A 25,563-nucleotide genomic window follows, 5' to 3' on the forward strand; every position below is an offset into this window, starting at 1 on the left:
CCTGTATGTATAATAGTCCAAGGGTTGGCAAGTTATGGCCATACCTGGCCTTCTGCCTGATCTTATATGGCCTCTTTCACATTTTTTAACGGTTGAAAAAATTTAAAAGAACAGTAATATTTCATGACCCATAATTTCTATCATAGTCAGCTCTTGGTATATATATAAATAAAGTTCTGTTGGGGCATAGCCATATTCGTTCATGCATGTATTGTCTGTGGTTGCTTTAATGCTGTGATGGCAGAGTTGGCGGAGTTGAGTGGTGGCATCAGGGACCGTATGACAGCAAAGCCTAAAATGTTTACTGCCTGGCCCTTTACAGAAAATGTTTGCCAGCTCTTGTGTTGGCCTGTTGCTGTGACTTTCATCTCTGACTTTCATAGGCATTGAATACAGCCACCTAGCCCTTCCAGACCCACATCTGACTCTTCTTACCAAGATCTTACCCTAGATCTCTAAAATTCCCCAGTGGCAAATAACCTTTAGTCACTAGGGCTTTTTTCCCTTATTTATGACACAGGTGGTGTCACTTTGACATTTCCATGAGTAATATGGCCACCACACTTCAGCTATCTAAACCTAAACCAGTAGGACATAAATGCCCTTTAGAGAATCATAAAAAGGACACTTGCTAACATCTTCAAGTGTTTTGTTTAGGCTTGCCTGTTGAGATTAGTATCATCACGGAGATATGCTCTCCAGACTCACCTAGGTAATAATCTGTGCTTGTCTCAGTGGTGGGCTGGTCATTACTGTTAATACTTGCCAGGTTCTCTATTCCAGCCTCTGCCTTCTCAGCATGTTTATTGCCTTCTGATCTACAGGTAAGAGGCCACAAAACCCACCTTCATCTCCCGCCACCTCCACTGATCCTCCCCGTACCCACTCTTAAACGTTCCTTCCTTAGGCCTCTTCTCTTTTCCTTCTTTATGTTCTGCTTGGGTGATTTCACTCATGCCTGCGGTTTCATCTAACACTTACTTGTTGATGTACCCTGATCTCTTTGTCTCTTGCCCTCTTTCCTGAATTCTGACTCCTTACTGGACACGAGCACATAGGCATGTCCTACAAGTATCTCGAATTTAATTCATTTTCTTCTTAAGCATGCTGATCTCATGTTTCCCGTCTTAGCGGATGGCATCTGTGTTTTAGAATCCATGGTGTTAGCTTTGCCTTACTCCTTTTCTCCACTCCCTGTGTTCATTGGCTCACCAGATACTTCCACTTCAGCTCAGATGTGGCTTAACATGTTCTCACCAAATGTTCTGCCAGTACTTTAGTTTGGTACCTTGTGGTGTCTCACCAGCTGCACTGTGAAGCCTCCTAACTGGTCCCCCAATCATCAATCTCTACCCAATTAGTCCATCATTCTATATGTCGTCAGAAAATACATATCTGATCATGACTTTCTCCTTCTCAAAGTCAAGACAGTACTTGAATATTAAAGCCTCTACTATACATGACAGTGCAGAAACGGATCCTCCCAAGCTCTCCAGCCCTAACTCTTCTCCACATATACCCTATGCTTCCGTCCTAACGTCGGCCATTCCCTGAATATGCACTGCTTGTTCGTGCCTCCGTGACTTCACATGTGTTATCCAGAATGAATATGTAGAATGGCATTGTACCCTGGGAGATAAGCTCCTCAACCTTCAAGGGCCATGTTAAACATCATGTCTTCTGGTGAAGTCTTTGGATTCCCTCAAAGGTGACCATTTTCCTCACTTTGCGTGCACTTCATGGTGCTGTCATGGCGCTTGGACTCTTGTTACTTGCCTGTCTTTTGCACTACTGGTCTTTAGAAATTGAAGTGGGAAGGACGGGAGAACAGTAACCATATTTTACACAGCTCAGTATCTGTAGCATCTGGCACTGGAGAGCCACCATGGTGGGTGCCTACTCAAATGAATAGAAAAATGAATTTTAGGAAAGCAGGTGGGAGCATAGGGGCCAGGCAGATTTCCCAGAATGACTGTGGGAATTGAGCAGGAAAAGAACTCTGTGCTGTGTGTACCTATGGAAGAGATCGCTCCAGGAGACTGACCTTTATTTTTTTGGTATCTGTTGGTAAATGTTGAATAAAGGAAGGACTCTGGGTGTGGTCTGTAAATGTTGGGTGTCTGAATTATTCTGGAGCACTAGACTCTTTTTTTTTTTTGGCTCAGGAGTACACAGATAGTTGGCCTCAAAGCAGCTCCTGGTTTAGGGAATGATGGAGAATATAAATTTGGGTAGCTGAGAAGAGCCACGAGCAAGGAGATACAAAAATATGACTTAATGTAGAAGGCAGTTCTGTGAATTTTAGTAAAACAGAACTCAGATTTGCTGTTAATGAGTTTTCATCAGGCTTATTAAAAACTGCAGAAAGAAAACATTTCTAGGGCTGCTTTAGACTGATTTCCTCACACTGCTGGGATCATTCCAACCTTCTGGAGTGATGCTCCAGATCACCTGCTTTGTGAGAGAGACAAGTGACAGGATGTGGGAAATTAGTGAGCCATGGTCTCTGCAAACTGCAGTTTTGACTTTTAGAGTCTTATTCTTGGATGAGAAAGAAAAAAAAAATAAGATGGGAGAAGTAGAGTAGGTCCAGTTTTTAGGATAACTTCCCATGCCTTAGTCTGTTCAGGCTGCTATATAACAGAACACTACAGACTGGGGGGCTTATACATGGCAGAACTTCATTGCTCACAGCTCTGGTGGCCGGAAGTCCGAGATCAGGTGCCAGCATGGTCTGGTGAAGGCCTTCTCCAGGTTGCAGATTTCTCCCTGTATCTTCACGTGGCAGATCTCTCTGGAGCCTCTTTATAAGGCACTACTCCCATTCAGGGCTCCACCCTCAGGACTTAAGCACCTCCCAAAGGCCGCACCTACTGATACCGTCATCTTTGGGGTTTAGCATTTCAACGTATGAATGTTAGGGGGACACAAAAAATCAGACCACAGCACCTGGTTAGAAGTGTGTCTGTACTGTTAGAAGCCACTAGGCAGAGTAAGAGTCCAGCCCTCCAGGACTCACCCAACTCAAACCAACTCAGATGCTACACTGATAGTTGGGTGTACAGAAATTCCACTGAACACACTTTCAGCTGTTTTGTATATGGTTTCTTTGATTTTAAGAAACGTTGGCATCTCAAGAATTTGAGGAAGCTTTGTAGGCTTCTTGCATGGTTTACTGCCAACTAGTGTTCCTGGCACAATCCTTCACTTTAACTGTGCATTGTAGGAATTAGCTCATCTAGGCTGAAGCCTGTTTACTCCAGATGCGTCAGTTACTCCGCACAGGACCTGGCCGTTAGTGATATAAAATCATTTAGCTCGAAACCAGAAGATTCACACACATAAAATTCAACAATTTAGCGGTTACTGGGAAGTATTAACGAAGTGCTGCTACAGGTATATTTCTTCACTGGGCCTCAAGCTAGGCTGAAATGTCTAGACTTACCTTTGTCTTCAAAGATATACTAAATTATAGTTATATTAAGTTTAAGAAATTTGGCAAAATCATTTAGATGTCAAGGTGGGAATGGTAGAATGGTTTGAAATAGGGGAGTATTAGTGAATCTGCCAAGATTTTGACCACATTCAACATTTATCGATTATATACTATGTGCCAGACATTGTATTGGGTACTCAACTGGCTCTGTCTATAACAAGGGGAAAGTGTGAAAATGATTATTTCCAGAATAGAGTGTTGCTTTATTTTGAACTCTTTTAGGTAGATGCAGTACTGTCCTTTTGAGGATTATCACTAAGATTTACATATTAGATCAGTTACTCTTTTTCATTTTATGTGAATTAAGCCATACTGCATTCTTAAATTATATTTTGATTATATGCATGGATATATATATTCAACAAAAATTTGAATATTTACTGTATATACTATGAGTGTAGGCAAAGATGATCAAGGCATTGTAGGAGGGTCATGTTTCTGGGAGCTTTTTTGTTAGGAGTAATTTTTAGTGTGGAAAATTTAAAAGATTTAGATTCTTTCTTAAACCTATCCCATTACCTATCCTTTATGATTTTTCTTGATATTATCATCACTGGAGCATTTATCAAATTGATTTTTGCAGGGGGGTTATACTTTGCCTAATGTACAAAAATAGCTTCACAGATATAGTGTAATTTTTTTAAGTTAGACAACTTTGAAGGTGTACAAAAAAAATAACCTAGTAGACCATTGGACACTCAAACTAGTTTCTTGCCGAAAGATGAGGTATCTGTCCACAACTTAGTACTTTGTCACATTTATTTCAATAGAAAATGCTTATTAGACAGAAGGTGGCAAAGTCGAAAGTTTAACCAATACCAATTGTATTCTTAACAAGGAAGCTTTAGAAACACTCTAGATGTGGGAAGTGAGGTATAGGGCATTGGATAAGGGTCCTAGTGAGGTGATCTGGAGTACCTGAGATCTAGTATTGGATGAAAAGCCACTGTGCTACTTTAGAAAGGAAGAGAGCAACACAGTTAAAATAATCAATGACCAGCACAAGCTTGGTAGTGATGCTCAGAGCAAGCTTTCTGAGGGCAGTGTTGGTGGCCGGAACTTGGCTGAGGAATAGATTGCGATAATCTAGTGAGAGATGGCGAGGTCTTGATGAAGGAAGTGGCAGTAGGACCACAGAGAGTGTGCAGACAGAAGTGTTCTGGGAGAGAGTTTAACTTAGGTATTTGGGAATGAAAGCCTTGCCAAGTATGATACGTTTGATCCAAGTTGGAGAAGCCCTGTACTTACCGATAGAACTTTAGAGTAGGAGGATAGGAAAACTTAGCTGTTCAGAAGTTCATCACCCATTTTCTCCTTTATCAGAAGTTGTCTTGCTCCTTTCTTAGGGTCATTTTGATCATCATCAAGCCTCTCAAAAAATTTGACATCCTCGTGTATACAGAAAATCCATTAAATTAATTAAATGGAAAAAACAAAATTGCCCTATGGAAAGTTCTTTATGTTTGTTTTTATCCTCTACAGAAATGCTTCCTGTTGCAGTTCTTACAATTCTTTAGCTACACACTGAAGAATAACTAGGATGCGGTGGCTTCCGCTCCCCTCCACTCTCCTTCTCCACCACAACCTCGGGCACTAATATAACATCGTTATTTCGTTAGCTTGCCTCTGCAATAATTCTCCTCCCTCTTCTTAAAAGCCTCCATGCCAAAGGACAATGCAGAGCATTCTTTCTTGCAATAGATGCTACTTGTGTTCTTCGCTGGAATCTTGCTGTCATAGCCACAGTCGCTGTGCCATCGTGTCGGGAGCCCGGGTCACAGTAGTTATTGTGCAGAGTAATGAATGCTGGTTAGTGGTGATGCGTTGTCGCCTGCATCTGTGGGTGAGAACACGCAGTCACTGTAATTTGCCTGGCGAGTGATCATATTGGTGTAACATAACATCAACTGTTAAGCAAGTCAGCTGTCACAAAGAACTATTGGGGTTTTTTTTAATATAGAATTTTTAATGAGAAACTTTGAGTTACAGAGATTGAAGATGTGAGAAGAGCTACCTGGTGTGTGTTGCATATTAACCCCTACTTCTCAGTGTGTTTTGGGATCAGGTTTACATATCTGGTGGTTTAGGGAAGGGCGTGCCAGCTCTGCACGTCTCTGCTCTGGCACAGATTGGGAATTGCATGTTGGATCAGTGACGTGACTGGTGTCAACTAGGAATGAGGCTTCCTGGCAGTGACCCCTTCGTGAAACTTGTGGATTCTGAAAGCAGAATCACTGTGAATGTAGTTTTCTCAACTAGTTCTTCCATCTGCGTAAGGAAAAGGTTATTTCTTCAGTAGTTTGAATGGGATGGTGCTGTTTCTCAAGAATTCTTGCTGAAGTAACAGGAAGCATTTGCTCTTATAAATAACCGTGGTGCTAATATGCAAGGACCTTACCAGTCTCAGGATTGGAGCTTGTTACTTTTTTGCCTGCCCACAGCCCACAGTTTCTTCCTCTCCAACCCCACTGCCCATCTTTGAACACTTTTTAGCTATTTGCTCATTACCATCTCTCATTAAAAGTGTCCTGGGAGTGCATTTCAAAGCAGTTCTTTTTATACTTATTTCTTCAAGTTTTGTCGAATTTCCAGCAAATGTAACGAAGTTATTGCTCAAAGTGAAACTTAACCTAATTTATACTTTTCATCTATTCCTTCCTGTCCTGCTTTAGCACATTGCTTTTTAGAAAAGTGGATTTTGACTAGCACAGTAATTTATGTCATGAAGAGAGAGGAAGTGATTTTAGGTGTGACTTGAAGTTTTTTTTTTTTTTTTTTTTTTTTTTTTACAATTTAGGGTCTTTTTATGATCCCAAGATCCAAGGGGCTGGTAGTTTTGGAGGAGGGAAATATGTTAATTAGGACAGGAGAGATAATGTGCAATTAGATCATCTGCCAATGCAGGTAAAATTCCTTATTTTATAGTATTAAATTAATAATAGGTATAATCCTACCATTAAAAGTTACCTAAATAACACATGTTCAATGCAGAAAATTTGGAAAACATTTTTTATAAAGAAAAAAATCCAGCAGATTATCAGTTACCTCTATGCCTGCCACCTGAAATAACTATCACTAAGTTTTGGTGTATATATACCCTTCTGTGATTTTTGTAGATCATTTTTTCCATAAAGCTTGTTTTGGACTCAAGCAGAGATGCAGTAAGATACAGTAGTCATTTTAAGTTTCTTCCATAATCCCAGAACAAGTTTCCATAGTAATTCTTTGGTCAACATTTATTAATATTAAATGGGTTGAAAATAAAACTTAGGGAAAAAAATAGGACTATGAACAGTTAATATTAAGAACTGTTTCCCATAATTCTAAAGATAAGTTTCCTTGAGTTTTTCTTTTGACATTAACATTTTATATTATTAAAACAGTTAAATTTTTGTGCAGAAATAGAAAACATTCGTAATGAGGAAATTAAAAACAACTTTTCACTGTTATATAGATATACTGACTGTAATCAAGGTGGCACTGATTGAATGGTTCTTAATGAAGGTAGAAATAGGGCCCTGCTTCACAAATAGCCCACTTTTACATATGTTTTCCCTTAGATAAGTGAGAGCCAGTTAAGAATGAAAAGTTGCTTTGTCTCTTCATTTTGTTAACCTCTTCCCTTTCTCCCTCTGACAAGTCAACGTCTGCTTCTGTATAGCTAACCGCTGCTGTTTATTTTCTGCTTCTGTGACAGCTAGCCGATGGCGGAGTCTCTTCCCTTCAAATGTCTCACTGGCTTTTCCTTATAGCCCTGTGGCAAGACTCAGCCCTTATAGCAATGGCATTAATACTCCCAGCTTCTCTAAAACCTCAAATAAAGCAATACTAACACCTGAAAGAACAGGTAATATTTCAACTTCTCGTCTAGCGGCTTGCTTTGTAAATCAGTCACTAAACACAGCTTAAATATCCACCTTTCACTGAAAAGCTTGAGGGTAATCTTACTTATCACAATGGGGAGCCTGCTGCACACTCACTTTGGGTAATGACGAAGGCTAGGGTTAATTTGTACTTTAACGTCATTAATCTGCTCTCAATTGTGTACAGTAGGCAGCCTTCACTCTTTATCAAATGCATATATATATAATTATGTGTTTCCAAATGCATAATGTGCTTTTAAAATTAAATGTTGAACAAAATAAAGGTCTTTATGATTTTCATTATGATTGAAGATTATCAGACTTTTATATCTTGCTGTTTAAAAAATTGTTGGTGCTTTTTATTAAGTCAGGGCTGTGTAGAAAGAATAGTCATAGTAGCTTTTTATGAGATGACGGTCTCATAGTTGTCTCAGCATTGGTGATTCCATCCCTATAATTTTCTCCCTTCAGCCCTTTCTTCCTCGGTTCTCCTATCTCAAGCCATTACTTTCTCACTTTCGTGAGTGACTACAAGTCTCCCGTGACGATTCTAGATTATGAAGGTTTTGTATGTGCTTCCCTGTATGGATGTGTGCCTTTTATGTGTGATATTCTTATCCATTTATAGCACTGCTGTTTGTACCTGTTTAAAAAATGGACCAGATTAAAATTTAGTTTAAAATATATAATCCATTACTACCAGAGACAAGCATGTCTGATTATTCATTGAAAATGTACAAGATATGTATTCTTATACCATGCCTTTAGATATATACTTAAGCTAATGGGATGCAGATTTAGCATTATTGATTTTTCTTGTCTTACGGTGGTAAAAAAAAAAAAAAACATATAACATGAAATCTACCTTTTCAACAATTTTTTTAGTGTACAGCACAGAGTGGATTTTTGAATTATGAAAACTGAATTTGAGAAAACAAAACAAGTGCTTTTGTATGTATGAATTATGAACACGTGAAGAGGTGCATACTGTCTTGCCATTCTCCTGTCATAGTGGTGTGTTGGTTGTTTTTTGGTGACTTAATGAAAACAGGAAAAATATAGATGGGTCTTGTTTTTTATTTTAATCCATTCAGCCACTCTGTGCCTTTTGATTGGAGAATGCCTTGAAGTGCTGACTGTTGATATGTGAACTGTAAAGCACATGCAGATAGCAGTTCTTTAGACTAAGTAACCAACACGTTTCCCTTGTTTTTAGGTTACACATCCAGGGGCTCCCCTCTCAGTCCCCAGTCATCCATAGACAGTGAGCTGAGTACTTCAGAGCTGGAGGATGATTCTATCTCCATGGGATATAAGTTACAGGACCTCACTGATGTTCAGATCATGGCTCGTCTGCAAGAAGAAAGTAGGTTCCTCTTTTTAAAAAAAAAAAAAAAAATTAATTTATTTTTGGCTGTGTTGGGTCTTCGTTTCTGTGCGAGGGCTTCCTCTAGTTGCGGTGAGCGGGGGCCCCTCTTCATTGCGGTGCGCGGGCCACTCACTGTCGCAGCCTCTCTTGTTGCGGAGCACAGGCTCCAGACGCGCAGGCTCAGTAGTTGTGGCTCACGGGCCCAGTTGCTCCGCGGCATGTGGGATCTTTCCAGACCAGGGCTCGAACCCGTGTCCCCTGCATTGGCAGGCAGATTCTTAACCACGGCGCCACCAGGGAAGCCCCGGTTCCTCTTTTTAAACTAGAAAACGTTTTAAACGAGAGGATTCTACTTGAAATCTAAGGGGGTGGGGAGGTTTCAGGCATTTCTCCCCAGGTAATGGGCAAACAATTCTATTCTTTCTCTCATCCCATCCTGCTTTGTAGGTGGCGCAATTAAATGCTTCTCACAGTCTCATGACCATTGTAAAATATTAGGACATACTCTGGGCAAAATACATTGATGTAAAACATCACCAGTGTAGCCACTGTGGAAACAGTTTGCCAGTTTCTTAGAGAACTAAACATGAGGTTTCCATAAGGCCCAGCACATTGTATTCTTGGGCATTTATCCCAGGGCAATGGAAACTTGTGTTCAGAAACACAGAAACCTGTATATGAATGTTCATAGCACCTTTATTTATGATAATAGCCAAAAACCAGAATGAGCTCAGATGTCCTTCAGTAGGTGAGTGGTTGATCAAGCTGGGGGTACCTCCATACTGTGGAGTACTACTCAGCAAGAAAAAAGAGTAAATTTTGATAGACATTACCATCTTGGATGAATCTCCAGGGAATTATGCTGAGTGAAAAAGATGATCTCAGGAGATTTCATACTGTATAATTCCATTTATATAACATTTTGGAATGACAACATTTTAGAAATGGATGACAGATTAGTGGTTGCCGGGGCTTAGGGATAGGGCCTGGGCTCTCAGGAGGGAGGTAGATGTGGTTATAAAAGCGCAACACGAGGGATTTAGGGAGCTGCCCTGTTTTTGACTGTGGTGGTAGGTATGTGATCCTACAGGTGATAAAATTGTATAGAATTTAATACTAACACGTACACATATAAAAGTAATACTGGAGAATCTAAATCAGATGGGTTTATATAAGTGCCGATATCATAGTTGTCCTATTATTCTATGATTTTGCAAAATGATACCATCAAGGGAAACCGGACAGAGTACACAGAAGATCTCTATTATTCCCAGAACTGCATGTGAGTGTGTAGTTACCTTAATAAAAATTCAATTAAACATGCATTAATGCATTCTCAGATGCAAATTATTACATATAGAAGGGTTAAACAGCAAGGTCCTACTGTATAGCACAGGGAACTGTATTTAGTATCCTGAGACAAACCATAATGGAAAAGAATCTAAAAAATTATGTGTATATATATATATGTATAACTGAATAACTGCTGTACAGCAGAAATTAACAAAACATTGTAAGTCAACTATACTTCCATAAAAATTGTACTTCTCAAGATACATAGTTATTGAAGGAGAGATAATTGGAAATGTTATTTCCAATAACATTGAGTTATTGGTTCTGCAATAAGGTTACAACAGTTAATCTGAGAGTGAACTACTTCAAGGGTATTAATGGTATCACTTAAGGCAAAAGAAGACGTAGATCACAGACCTGGGCTAAGCTTATTTTGGAATTATCTTCTGAGGCCAACATAAGTAGAAACAGCCAAGTATCATTTAAGCGTAACAGTTTCCTGCTTTCAGAATTGGGCAAGGCTACTGTGAGAAAGATTGTAACGCTTATGCAGGATTTAATAAGATACATTTTGAGAGGAAAAACGGTTATTTTATGTTGTTATTTATTTAGTAACGGTACACTAACAGTAACTCTTTCTAAAAAAATATATGGCTGAAAGATTGGATGTCAGTCTCGGAAGTTAAGTAGTCAGTCAGGCATAGACTACTTTAAAAAAAGTTGTGGGTTGGGCTTCCCGGTGGCGCAGTGGTTGAGAGTCCGCCTGCCGATGCAGGGGACACAGGTTCGTGCTCCGGTCTGGGAAGATCCCACATGCCGCGGAGCGGCTGGGCCCGTGAGCCATGGCCGCTGAGCCTGCATGTCCGGAGCCTGTGCTCTGCGCAATGGGAGAGGCCACAACAGTGAGAGGCCCGCGTACTGCAAAAAAAAAAAAAAGGTGTGGGTTGGCAACGAGATAACTAGAAACTTCCAGATGATGATGAATAGTGTCTCCTAAGTAACCTTCCTAAGTATCTCTCCAGATTCCAGAAGGGGTGGCTCAGGGAAATCGACAGATACTGATCGATGAACTGTAGCGGTATATTTAATATTCACTGGAATTGGGGCAATCTTTTTCCAGAACAGAATAGTCCAGTATTAGCTGTCTGTTTCGTAGGTAAACGTGTCTGTTTTCTTGGGATTTAATAAACTAAGAACAAGATAGTGGGTCTCCACTTGAATCACTTGCTTGACACAAATTTTCCTCAAATATTTGATGAATTGGAACTTAATAATTAAGCCAGATTGAAATGCCTCATAAGATAAAATACCAGTCCCTGTTGTTCCGTAGGTCTCAGGCAAGATTATGCTTCTACTTCAGCATCTGTGTCGAGACCTAGTTCCAGTGTGTCACTGAATTCAGGAAAAAAAGGGGCATGCAGTGATCAAGAATACGATCGATTCAGCCTGGAGGACGAGGAGGAATTTGATCACCTGCCACCACCTCAGCCTCGTCTTCCAAGATGCTCACCTTTCCAAAGAGGAATCCCCCATTCACAGACTTTCTCCAGCATTCGGGAGTGTAGGAGGAGCCCCGGGTCCCAGTACTTTCCTTCGAATAATTACCAGCAGCAACAGTATTATTCACCTCAAGCCCAAACTCCAGATCAGCAACCAAATAGGACCAACGGAGGTAAGTTGTATGCGCCTTTGGTATTCGATGTGCTTTGATCTTTCATACGTGGTCAAGAAATGGTTTTAAGGTCAATATAAATAACTGGTAAATGTTTTCAAGACTTATTAAGTACATCCTTAAGACCTTATCAGTTTGGTTGGTGTACATTTAAATCTATAATTGACCAGCTTCTGATTACGTGTCCCAGATTTATAGCTTCAGGAAAACCGTTGTGAGGTACCAGACTGAGTCAGAAATGGGGGAGCATCTTCGTGTTGTGGCTGGTAAAGCTGTAGGACAGCAGGGCTGTGGAAGTTGAGGAGTTCCTAGTTCCATGGAGTCGGAGGCACGGAGCCGCATCTTCTCTCGTCTTTCTTAAAACCCCCCATCTCTGACGGCCTGCTTCTAGCCCAGAGTGATGGATGGGAAGTGTGGACCCTGGTGTGCTTGGAGAGGATGCTGCTGTGCACGTCGAGATTTAGGGGAAGTTCGGGATGTGTCTTTCCCTCTGGTGTCCTGACATCTAGAATTAAGATCTGTGCATGCAGCAGTGGGGCTATGGAAGCTGATGTTTGGCGTGGTGTAACGGCAAGTTGATTTGTCCTGATGGCAGCACGGTGGGTTGGAATATGTGTCGTTCTTTTTTTGCAATTTTTTCTATTTCCCTCTTCATCATTTATCTTCCTTCTCCACTCCCAGGAGTTATAGATCTTGACTTACAAGAACTATAGGGAGAATAAGCATGTGATATTCTAAGCCTGGAATGTTTTTGCACTGATGATCAGTCTGACCCTCACACACAAATCCTGTAGAGTATGGAGAAACCAACGATATTTATAGAGTTACAGCTTTTAATTATTATACAGCAGCATTTCTCAAACCTGGGGCCAGAAATGATCCAACAAATTATTTTAAAATATTGCAAGGCCAAATACAAATCATACTAGTCATCACCTGCTATCATGTGCTTAGTGTTTGCTTTTTCTTCCTCTGCACTTGTATTATTCATGCTAATTGAGAGACCATTTGAAAATATTTAAGGTTTTATAGTCAGAACTTCTCTCTTTTTTAATACCTTCCGATTTCAAATTTAAAAGAAAACAGTGGCAGGTAAAGTGACTGCCACTAGTGAGTAATTTATTAAAGCCTATAACATCGAAGACAGTATTTTATGTGCTTAACGAAAATCACAGCATCATTAAAACTGCGGGAGAGGGCACAGAGTTGTTTCTGCAAAGGCTTTTTTTGTCAAGCGTCTTAGAGCATCACATCCTGCCTGTCAAGCAGATGCTCCCTCTGCATCTTGATTAGTTGTCAGCGGGATCATTGTCCTACCATAGAAAAGTGGTGTTAACTTACATTCAACACCATTATGAAAAGGGTTAGGTGTCCCCAAATCTGTGTTATGATGGTTCCTGTTAGGAAAGTGGAAATATTTCTCAGCCTGGTGTCTGACTGTGGTAGTTCTATTTTTCTAAAAGGTCCGGTCTCCACACGTAAAGGAAAATGGAATACAACAGCAGTTCTCTGGATTGGACTTCTGACTAATTAACTTAATGGCTGAGTACACAGGCTCTGAAGGCCAGTACGTGCTGGGTTCCCCTCCTGGCCTACCACTTATACCTTTCCCAGGCTTCTCATGCCTCTGAGCTCTCACTTATTTGGCTACAAAATGTAGACAAATAACATCCCTTTCTTAGAAAACTTAGGTATAATTGGACATCAAATCATCTGGTACACGTTCTCCTTTATGTAACATGTAATCCTTTAACCTAAGTTTGTCATAAGGAATAAATGAAATAATGACCATTCCATTGCCTGGAGTAGAAACGCTGGACAAGTTCAAAGTGCTGAAAAAGTAAAGGTGGTCTCCCCAGCCCCACTGTTTTCTTAAACTTTTATTAACGTGGCTCAGATATCTGAGCCTTCATTTGTTACCAGAGGATTATTTGGACAAAATTGTGGAATGAGAGTCGTAACTTTGAAACCAATCTCTCAAATATTTTTCTAAATTATTAAAATAATATGGATAGAAGAAAATAATTATAAATAAAATAGAAGTGCGTGTTAATATTTCCTACTTCCGTAGCTCCTGCATTGCCTGGTTTCCAAAGGGATGGCTCTTGAAAGTTCTTGGTATATTTCTGGGGATCATAGGATTAAAAGGAGCATACAGAAGTCCACTTTTTTTTTTTTTTTTTTTTGCGGTACACGGGCCTCCCACTGTTGCGGCCTCTCCCACTGCGGAGCACAGGCTCCGGACGCGCAGGCTCAGCGGCCATGGCTCACGGGCCCAGCTGCTCCGTGGCATGTGGGATCTTCCTGGACCGGGGCATGAACCCGTGTCTCCTGCATCAGCAGGTGGACTCTCAACCACTGCGCCACCAGGGAAGCCCCCAGCAGTCCACTCTTACCTGTGACTTCAGTTACCCATGGCCAACTGTAGTCTGAAAATGTTAAATGGAAAATGACAGAAATAAACAATTCGTAAGTTTTAAACTGTGCATTGTCGTGAGTAGTATGAGGAAATTTTGTGCCTTCCTGCTCTGTCCCACCTGGGACGTGAATCATCACTTTGTCCTGTGTATCCACGCTGTGTGTGCTTCCTGCCTGTCAGCACCTGTATAGGAAGAACATCGTATATCTAAGGTTCTGTACTATGGGCGGCTACAGGCACCCGCTGAGGGTCTTGGAACGTATCCCCTGCCCATAAGGTGGGACAGGGTAGGGCTACTGTATTTGAATAGTTTGCCAGGTATGATAAGTGATTAAAGCTTGCAGAACATTTGCTAACTGTGATTTTTAGGGTATGGCAGGGATTATCAGTGGCATGGTGTAATCAGTGTTAGCCTCAGGACCTCCCCTGAACCCTGTATTTACTGCAGGTCTAGATTTAGATGTTTGGTGGGTAGCTGGCTGCTGCCTTTATTCCTTAAAGGATTCCTAAAGATTGATAGCAGAAGAAAACATTGAGAAACAATGGTCTAGACTATAACCCCACTGAGAGTCGGGAACTCCCTTGTCTAACACACTGTATAGTATATATACACAGGAAATACTCGTTCATTCATTCATCCTACAAAGTGGGGAAGGGTGTCCAAGTGAAAGGACCAGCACGCTCACGGGTACAAGAGAGTGTGGAGTATTTGGAAATTCCATTCTCCACTGTGGTTGGCAAGTAGGCTGTGTGGCGAGGGCAGCAGGAGATGAGGCTAGAGATGGCTGCAGAGCCTGTATCTTAGAAGGATCTTGTCTCAGTCCAGGAGCTTGGGCTTTCAGAGGAAGGGGAGGGACAGTGATTGGAGGGCTTTTAGCAAGTGGCTGGCTAGAAGTCACTGGCTGTATGGAAGATGGGGAGGAACAAGACAGGGTGTACAGAGACCAATTAAGAGGAACATTTTGTGAAAATGTGGATGACAAATAATGAGGTCTAAACTAGGTGGTAGTGGGAGGTTTGTTAAATATTTATGAGGCAGAATTGAGAGGACTTGGGAGTCGAGGGTGAAGAAGGGAGGTGAAACTGGGAAGATTCTGCCGCTTTTTGGATTAGGTGACTTGATGAGTAGGGCTATAATCAAGGGATCTAAGTGATGCAGAAGGAGCTGTGTGTGAAGGGGAGAAAAATGAATCTGGTTTTGTACTTGAATGGGTTTTTACTGAGTATTCAGATGTATCCTGTGTTTTCTGAGCTTGAGTGACCTGATATGTGTACTTTAGTTTTGGGGGTGTGTGTATTAAAGAGAAAACTGTCTACATTGTAGAGTTGCCCTCTTGTGGCTGAATTCAAATCTCAGCAGCACTGAGGTCTGTGCGTGAGTGACTCTCTGCTGCTCCTTAGTGGCGGAAGATGTACTCAGCAAGGAAAAAGAAAGGGAAGCATTTTTTCAAGTCTCCAAAGGTTTGGTGGTGTACTCAGGCCCCTTAAAACTTTCCAGAAGTTAATGTGGTCATGTTGATGTGATGAGTGGATATGTCAAAACCTCTCGTTAGAATTTTAAGAATTTCTTCCTTTGTTGATATGCTAAGCAAAAGATTCAGTAATTGCTGGTTTGACACTTCTAGGTTTTCTTATTATTATTAACATGTAACAATTCCTAGGTTTTTTTTTTAAACTGTAAGATTATTTTCTATCCTCACTTTGATTCAGTTTTATCCACTTATTGTATAGGAACAAGCAGCTAATTGATTACCTAATTCGTCCCTCTTTTTATAGAACAAGTGCTTTACTTTAGCAGTCTGTTTGGTGGAACCTTTCTGGAGACATGGAGTGTGTTTGTCTCTACCGGGAGTAATTAATTAGCTTGCTAGAGTTCATAACACACGTGATAATTTCTGTTTGTCATTGAACAAAACATGATTTCTATTTGTATTTAATTTTGAAAGCTAGTGATTTAATTGGCATAAAAGTTGTGATTTTTAACTTAGTAAAATTCTTTTCTAGACAAGCTCCGAAGAAGTATGCCTAATCTAGCTCGGATGCCAAGTACAACCGCTGTTAGTAGCAATGGTAGTTCTCCAGTCACCGTGCGGAATAGTCAGAGTTTTGACTCAAGCTTGCATGGAGCTGCAAATGGAATTTCAAGGATACAGTCTTGTAGTAAGTATGACAATATTTTTGTATGTAATTTTAATTAGTTGTAACACCATTAGGAAAATCTTACTGTTTCATTTCTTTCTTTCTCTTAAGAGCACTACAGGAAACTTTTCTCCTTGTGACACTTTTTTGTCTTTCACCATGATAATTGAGTGGTATTTTCACTGGTGCCTATGTCACCAATTAATAATTAGTAAATTATATGCAATCCTTTATACCCAGGGATAGCAGTAGAAGCACTAAATGGTGATTGATTTGTTTACTCATCATACAAAAATGTTTTCTTTGCAGATATGCCTCTTTTTAGCTGTGTACTTGATACGTTTGAGGAAAGCACACTTATTCTGTCTAGCTGTTACTTTGGTCTTGTTTTTCACCAGTCCAGAGCTTTCCCCTGGCAAATGAAGTTCTATTTTAGTGTGTCTAAAGTAGGATTCATCTACTTCATTTCAGTTTTCCCCACAGTGTGTCATTCATCCTCTGTACGGTTTACCCAGTGATGAGCAGCATGGTGAAAGTAAAATCCAGTGTGTGTGTGTGTGTGTGTGTGTTCACTTTGTGTGGGGATGTGCTGGCTCCAGGGCACCCCCCACCTCCTACTCATGCTGTCTGTAGGGGTAGTTGGGGTTAAGTCTGAGGCTGACCCCTGGCTGGCAGATCCAAGGTCACAGTCCCATTATTGATATGCCCAAACCCAGGAGGCCTGAAGTGTGTTCAGTGTGTGGCCAAGCGCCATCAACCAGGTGTCTTAAGTCTGCACCCAGAAGACTCCCTGGTGGCCCTAACAGACTACCCTGTGTCCCTCCAACACATGTCTAGAATGGGTTTGATTTTTGGTGCCTACCTCTGTCATTCAGTAAAGTGTTACACTTTACTGTCATTATGTCATCTTCCATACTAGCCTACTGGCTCCCTCTGGGCTTGGACCATAGTGCATCTGATTTTCTGTCCCCAGCACCTGGCATGCTGCCGGGTACATTGAGCTCTCAGTAAATGTTTGAACGAATGTATAAATGAATGCCATAGGGCTGTATCTTAGGGCTTGATCTGTTAATATTTGAATTAATGGCTTGTTTAAAGACAGAGAAGACAACCTCTGACCTAATGGTGGGAAACTGAGAGGACTACTAATTTTATGTCAGGAGGTTAGGACAGTTGGCCAAATATATCATGATGAAATTTAACTGAGATAAAAATTCTACACTTGAGTACGAAAGTCAATAGTGTAAGCATAGAAGGGAAAATACAGTCGTGATGGTCGCAAATAGGGTAACGATTAGGAGTTTTTGTGAGCTCTAATTCAGTGTGGGTTAATAGCAGATTCGAGTGCCAGAAAAATGCACGTAACCCAAAATAGAATAGAACACACACTACAAACCATGGCAGGTTTTGACGGAAGTGCTCAAGCCATGGCAGGTTTTGACGGAAGTGCTCAAGAAATGATGGGAACATGTCAAAAGGATAGGAAACAACTTGAAGAAACTCCCAGAGACCAAATCTGGGACAGTTTGAGCCGCAGAATAAATATTTATATTAAAGGATTATAACCCATAGGTTATTTAACTGTGGGTCCATACTTAATTGAATAAAATAAATGGAGAAGAGGGGAAATTCTTCTTTATAGAAGAATTGCAATTGATACACAAGAGAAATGAAGAAAATAGAAAAACCATTGTAAGTCAAGCATAATAATGAGAGAAAACAAAAAAACCTGACAACAATGTTCATGTGTAAGAGGAGGTCAGTCATGAACTTGTTTCAGATCTCAGGACTCTGCTCTCATTGACTTTTATTCCTAAGCATTGTAAGAGAATATTCTTTATACATTCTAAGTGTGTATCATGAAAATTCCTAGTTCTGGGCCGTTCTACTTTCTGGAGTGAACAAAGGTAGGACACAGAAAGTTGGAGAGGCAGCCTGATATAGAAGGAAGACACTGGGTTAGCAGTCAAATACTTGAGTTTGGGTGTTTTTGTTTTTTTTAAATTTATTTTATTTATTTTTGGCTGCTTTGAGTCTTTGTTGCTGTGCACGGGCTTTCTCTAGCTGCGGTGAGCGGGAGCTACTCTTCCTTCCGGTGTGCGGGCTTCTCACTGCGGTGGCTTCTCTCGTTGCAGAGCACGGGCTCTAGGCACACGGGCTTCAGTAGTTGTGGCATGCGAGCTCAGTAGTTGTGGCTTGCAGGCTCAGTAGTTGTGGTGCACGGGCTTAGCTGCTCTGCGGCATGTGGGATCTTCCTGGACCAGGGCTCGAACTCGTGTCCCCTGAATTGGCAGGAGGATTCTTAACCACTGTGCCACCAGGGAAGTCCCTGGGTCTTTTCTTAATCATAAGTTCATGGGAAAGCTCCATATCCTTTCTGATTCTTGTTTTCGCATTTGTAAAATTAGGATACTGTCTATTGATCTTAACTAGTTTCTCTTTGTTATTTTTTTAAACTAAAGGGTGGTTATCTATCTTGTGTGTAGGAGAATTAATGGGAGTATCTTCATGAATAGCTGTTCCATAATTTCAGTTCAAATGATTTTAAAATTTTATTGAATCTGTAGGTAAATTTTAGAATTGGTATCTTAACAATATTAGTTTTCTAATGCATTAACATGGAACATTCTTTCGTTTATTTAGATCATCTTGTCTCTCAAAGTTCTATAGCTTTCTGTATAGAGGTTAATACACCTATAATTTATTCCTAAGTATTTTTAAAATATTTTTTTAACATCTTTATTGGGGTATAATTACTTTACAATGGTGTGTTAGTTTCTGCTTTATAACAAAGTGAATCAGTTATACATATGTTCCCATATCTCTTCCCTCTTGCGTCTCCCTCCCTCCCACCCTCCCTATACCACCCCTCCAGGCGGTCACAAAGCACGGAGCTGATCTCCCTGTGCTATGCGGCTGCTTCCCACTAGCTATCTACCTTACGTTTGGTAGTGTATATATGTCCATGCCTCTCTCTCGCTTTGTCACAGCTCACCCTTCCCCCTCCCCATATCCTCAAGTCCATTCTCTAATAGGTCTGTGTCTTTATTCCTGTCTTACCCCTAGGTTCTTCATGACATTTTTTTTCTTAAATTCCATATATATGTGTTAGCATATGGTACTTGTCTTTCTCTTTCTGACTTCACTCTGTATGACAGACTCTAGGTCTATCCACCTCATTACAAATAGCTCAATTTTGTTTCTTTCTATGGCTGAGTAATAATCCATTGTATATATGTGCCACATCTTCTTTATCCATTCATCCGATGATGGGCACTTAGGTTGTTTCTATCTCCGGGCTATTGTAAATAGAGCTGCAATGAACATTTTGGTACATGACTCTTTCTGAATTATGGTTTTCTCAGGGTATATGCCCAGAAGTGGGATTGCTGGGTCATATGGTAGTTCTATTTGTAGTTTCTTAAGGAACCTCCATACTGTCTCCATAGTGGCTGTAACAATTCACATTCCCACCAGCAGTGCAAGAGTGTTCCCTTTTCTCCACACCCTCTCCAGCATTTATTGTTTCTAGATTGTTTGATGATGGCCATTCTGACTGGTGTGAGATGATATCTCATTGTAGTTTTGATTTGCATTTCTCTAATGATTAATGATGTTGAGCATTCTTTCATGTGTTTGTTGGCAGTCTGTATGTCTTCTTTGGAGAAATGTCTATTTAGGTCTTCTGCCCATTTTTGGATTGCGTTGTTTGTTTTTTTGTTATTGAGCTGCATGAGCTGCTTGTAAATTTTGGAAATTAATCCTTTCTCAGTTGCTTCATTTGCAAATATTTTCTCCCATTCTGAGGGTTGTCTTTTGGTCTTGTTTATGGTTTCCTTTGCTGTGCAAAAGCTTTGAAGTTTCATTAGGTCCCATTTGTTTATTTTTGTTTTTATTTCCATTTCTCCAGGAGGTGGGTCAAAAAGGAACTTGCTGTGAATTATGTCATAGAGTGTTCTGCCTATGTTTTCCTCTAAGAGTTTGATAGTTTCTGGCCTTACATTTAGGTCTTTAATCCATTTTGAGCTTATTTTTGTGTATGGTGTTAGGGACTGATCTAATCTCATACTTTTACATGTACCTGTCCAGTTTTCCCAGCACCACTTATTGAAGAGGCTGTCCTTTCTCCACTGTACATTCTGGCCTCCTTTATCAAAGATAAGGTGACCGTATGTGCGTGGGTTTATCTCTGGGCTTTCTATCCTGTTCCATTGATCTGTATTTCTGTTTTTGTGCCAGTACCATACTGTCTTGATTACTGTAGCTTTGTAGTATAGTCTGAAGTCAGGGAGCCTAATTCCTCCAGCTCCGTTTTTCGTTCTCAAGATTGCTTTGGCTATTCGGGGTCTTTTGTGTTTCCATACAAATTGTGAAATTTTTTGTTCTAGTTCTGTGAAAAATGCCAGTGGTAGTATGATAGGGATTGCATTGAATCTGTACATTGCTTTGGGTAGTAGAGTCATTTTCACAATGTTGATTCTTCCAATCCAAGAATATGGTATATCTCTCCATCTATTTGTATCATTTTTAATTTCTTTCATCAGTGTCTTATACTTTTCTGCATACAGGTCTTTTGTCTCCTTAGGTTTATTCCTAGATATTTTATTCTTTTTGTTGCAATGGTAAATGGGAGTGTTTTCTTGATTTCACTTTGATTTTTCATCATTAGTGTATAGGAATGCCGGAGATTTCTGTGCATTAATTTTGTATCCTGCTACTTTACCAAATTCATCGATTAGCTCTAGTAGTTTTCTGGTAGCATCTTTAGGATTCTCTATGTATAGTATCATGTCATCTGCAAACAGTGACAGATTTACTTCTTCTTTCCCAATTTGGATTCCTTTTATTTCCTTTTTTTCTCTGATTCCTGTGGCTAAAACTTCCAAAACTATGTTGAATAAGAGTGGTGAGAGTGGGCAACCTTGTATTGTTCCTGATCTTAGTGGAAATGGTTTCACTTTTTCACCATTAAGGATGATGTTGGCTGTGGGTTTGTCATATATGGTCTTTATTATGTTGAGGAAAGTTCCCTCTATGCCTACTTTCTGCAGGGTTTTTATCATAAATGAGTGTTGAATTTTGTTGAAAGCTTTCTCTGCATCTATTGAGAGGTTAATATGGTTTTTCTCCTTCAATTTGTTAATATGGTTTATCACATTGATTGATTTGCATATATTGAAGAATCCTTGCGTTCCTGGGATAAACCCCACTTGATCATGGTGTATGATCCTTTTAATGTGCTGTTGGATTCTGTTTGCTAGTATTTTGTTGAGGATTTTTGCATCTATGTTCATCAGTGATATTGGCCTGTAGTTTTCTTTCTTTGTGACCTCGTCTGGTTTTGGTATCAAGGTGATGGTGGCCTCGTAGAATGAATTTGGGAGTGTTCCTCCCTCTGCTATATTTTGGAGGAGTTTGAGAAGGATAGGTGTTAGCTCTTCTCTAAATGTTTGATAGAATTCACCTGTGAAGCCATCTGGTCCTGGGCTTTTGTTTGTTGGAAGATTTTTAATCACAGTTTCAATTTCAGTGCTTGTGATTGGTCTGTTCATATTTTCTGTTTCTTCCTGATTCAGTTTTGGCAGGTTGTGCATTTCTAAGAATTTGTCCATTTTTTCCAGGTTGTCCATTTTATTGGCATAGAGTTGCTTATAGTAATCTCTCATGATCTTTTGTATTTCTGCAGTGTCAGTTGCTACTTCTCCTTTTTCATTTCTATTTCTATTGATTTGAGTCTTCTCCCTTTTTTTCTTGATGAGTCTGACTAATGGTTTATCTATTTTATCTTCTCAAAGAACCAGCTTTTAGTTTTACTGATCTTTGCTACCGTTTCCTTCATTTCTTTCTCATTTATTTCTGATATGATTTTTATGATTTCTTTCCTTCTGCTAACTTTGGGTTATTTTGTTCTTCTTTCTCTAATGGCTTTAGGTGCAAGCTTAGGTTGTTTACTCGGGATGTTTCCTGTTTCTTAAGGTGGGCTTGTATTGCTATAAACTTCCCTCTTAGAACTGCTTTTGCTGCATCCCATAGGTTTTGGGTTGTCGTGTCTCCATTGTCATTTGTTTCTAGGTATTTTTTGATTTCCTCTTTGATTTCTTCAGTGATCATTTCGTTATTAAGTAGTGTATTGTTTAGCCTCCATGTGTTTGTATTTTTTACAGATCTTTTCCTGTAATTGATATCTAGTCTCATAGCGTTGTGGTCCGAAAAGATACTTGATACAATTTCAATATTCTTAAATTTACCAAGGCTTGATTTGTGACCCAAGATATGATCTGTCCTGGAGAATGTTCCATGAGCACTTGAGAAAAATGTGTATTCTGTTGTTTTTGGATGGAATGTCCTATAAATATCAATTAAGTTCATCTTGTTTAATGTATCATTTAAAGCTTGTGTTTCCTTATTTATTTTCATTTTGGATGATCTGTCCATTGGTGAAAGTGGGGTGTTAAAGTCCCCCTACTATGAATGTGTTACTGTGCATTTCCCCTCTTATGGCTGTTAGTATTTGCCTTATGCATTGAGGTGCTCCTATGTTGGGTACATAAATTTTTACAATTGTTATATCTTCTTCTTGGATCGATCCCTTGATCATTATGTAGTGTCCTTCATTGTCTCTTCTAATAGTCTTTATTTTAAAGTCTATTTTTTCTGATATGAGAATTGCTACTCCAGCTTTCTTCTGGTTTCCATTTGCATGGAATATCTTTTTCCATCCCCTTACTTTCAGTCTGTATGTGTCTCTAGGTCTGAAGTGGGACTCTTGTAGACAGCAAATATATGGGTCTTGTTTTTGTATCCATTCAGCCAATCTGTGTCTTTTGATGGGAGCATTTATTCCATTTACATTTAAGGTAATTATCAATATGTATGTTCCTATTCCCATTTTCTAAATTGTTTTGGGTTCGTTATTGTAGGTCTTTTCCTTCTCTTGTGTTTCTTGCCTAGAGAAGTTCCTTTAGCATTTGTTGTAAAGCTGGTTTGGTGGTGCTGAACTCTCTCAGCTTTTGCTTGTCTGTAAAGGTTTTAATTTCTCCATCAAATCTGAATGAGATCCTTGCTGGGTAGAGTAATCTTTGTTGTACGTTTTAACCTTTCATCATTTTAAATATGTCCTGCCACTTCCTTCTGGCTTGCAGAGTTTCTGCTTTAAGATCAGCTGTTAACCTTATGGGGATTTCCTTGTGTGTTATTTGTTGTTTTTCCCTTGCTGCTTTTAATATGTTTTCTTTGTATTTAATTTTTGACAGTTTGATTAATGTGTGTCTTTGCATATTTCTCCTTGGATTTATCCTGTATGGGACTCCCTGTGCCTCCTGGACTTGATTAACTATTTCCTTTCCCATGTCAGGGAAGTTTTCAACTATAATCTCTTCAAATATTTTCTCAGTCCCTTTCTTTTTCTCTTCTTCTGGAATCCCGATAATTCAAAAGTTGGTGCGTTTAATGTTGTCCCAGAGGTCTCTGAGACTGTCCTCAGTTCTTTTCATTCTTTTTTCTTTATTCTGCTCTGCAGTAGTTATTTCTGTCCCCAGTGGCTAAGGTTGGTTCAGTGGGTTGTGTAGGCTTCCTGGTGGAGGGGACTAGTGCCTTTGTTCTGGTGGATGAGGCTGGATCTTGTCTCTCTGGTGGGCAGGTCCATGTCTGGTGGTGTGTTCGGGGTTTCTGTGGACTCATTATGATTTTAGACAGCCTCTCTGCTAATGGGTGGGGTTGTGTACCTGTTTTGCTAGTTGTTTGGCATAAGGTGTCCAGCACTGTAGCTTGCTGGTCGTTGAGTGAAGCTGGGTGCTGGTGTTTAGATGGAGATCTCTGGGAGATTTTCGCCGTTTGATATTATGTGGAGCTGGGAGGTCTCTTGTGGACCAGTGTCCTGAAGTTGGCTCTCCCACCTCAGAGGCAGGACACTGACTCCTGGCTGCAGCACCAAGAGCCTTTCATCCACACGGCAAGTTCAGATTTTGTTTCCGCTTGATCTTTCACTCAGTCTTGAATTGTATCTGCTAGTTTAGGAGGGTCTCCTGTGGAGGCAGGGGTGGCTGTGGCTCGGTGCAGGGGCAAGGACACAGGCCTTTAAAATGTTTTTTATAAATAGTATCTTTTTCAAATTTTAGTTTCTACTAGTTGGCTGGTATTTAGAAATACAATTGATTTTTGTATTTTGATGTTGTATTCAGCAGCTTTGCTAATAACTTCATTTATCCTAATAGTTATAAATTTGGAATATACCCCTAACATAATGCATCTGAACACCAACGCATATTCAAGAATGTTCATAAAACCCCAAACTTAGAAATAACCAAGCTTTTCATCATCAGGGGAATGGATTTTGACATTCATTCAATGGAATACCCATAGCAATGCAAATGTGGATGAATCTCAAAAACATAATATTGAGTCAAAGAAGAGAACATACTATATAATTCCATTTACATGAAGTTCAACATAGGAATAACTAGTCTGTGGTGATAAAAGTGCAAATAACAGTGACTTTGGGGGAGTGCTGACTGGGAGAGGGTATGTGAGAGCCTGCTGTGGTGCTGGCAGTGTGTCACGTCTTGTTGTAGATATGGTTACACCCGTGTGTTCACTTCAGAATTTCATTCTGCTCTAGGCTTAACGTTTAGGTACTTTATGTATATTGAGTTTCAGAAGAAATTGGGCCGAATTCACCTGTTGAGTCTTTTTAAAAAATTAAGACTTTGTTTTTGAGCAGTTTGAGGTTTACAAAAAAATCCAGCGAGAAGTAGAGTTCCCATATATCCCCGCATGTCCCCCTTCCCCTCCTCCAGTTTCCTGTTATTAACATCTTGCATTAGTGGGGTATGTTTGTTACAGTTGATAAGCCAATATGTTGGAACATTCACAGTTAGAAGCTACTAAATTAAAGAATTGTAGAATTGGTTGGAAAGGATCTTAGAGATGATTTGCCAGCCAACACAAGTTTACTGTGTCCCTAAAGCTTGATGGAAACAGAACTATAGCAGAATCTTAGAGACCTCACTTTTCATCGAATTTTTTGGCTACTGTACACATACATCAGCATTCCTACATACAGATTTCACCTAATGTATACTTGAACAAAGCTAATTTAAGGAAATACTTTCGAGATATTAAATAAAACCACAGATGTTTTTTGTCTTTCTCCTCACTTTTTATCAAAGATATCTATTGTACATTCTGTGCTTAAGTTCAAAATCAGTTTCACTGTTTTAGAAAACAGGGTCTGTTTGTGTTAACCGCATCACAGGTGTACTAGGCAGCAAAGGCTAGAGTGGTTGGTAAACAACACGTAACGTTGTACGTATA

The 25,563-nt window shown here is 39.9% G+C and overlaps 1 protein-coding gene across 3 annotated transcripts in view; it reads left to right on the top strand.

The window, feature by feature from the left end:
* Positions 1-25,563, top strand: part of SLAIN1 (SLAIN motif family member 1) — a 60,005-nt gene that overhangs the window by 30,821 nt on the left and 3,621 nt on the right. The window contains exons 3-6 of one of the 3 annotated variants that reach the window (XM_065896132.1): positions 7,194-7,343; positions 8,576-8,725; positions 11,352-11,693; positions 16,117-16,272. In XM_065896132.1, the coding sequence (XP_065752204.1) occupies positions 7,194-7,343; positions 8,576-8,725; positions 11,352-11,693; positions 16,117-16,272 (798 nt within the window). Of the gene's footprint in view, positions 1-7,193; positions 7,344-8,575; positions 8,726-11,351; positions 11,694-16,116; positions 16,273-25,563 lie in introns of those variants that run through there. The other 2 variants (XM_065896133.1, XM_065896134.1) reach the window with 2 other exon arrangements.

This window comes from Phocoena phocoena, chromosome 18 (genome assembly GCF_963924675.1).
Source record: "Phocoena phocoena chromosome 18, mPhoPho1.1, whole genome shotgun sequence".
Lineage (NCBI taxonomy): Eukaryota > Metazoa > Chordata > Mammalia > Artiodactyla > Phocoenidae > Phocoena > Phocoena phocoena.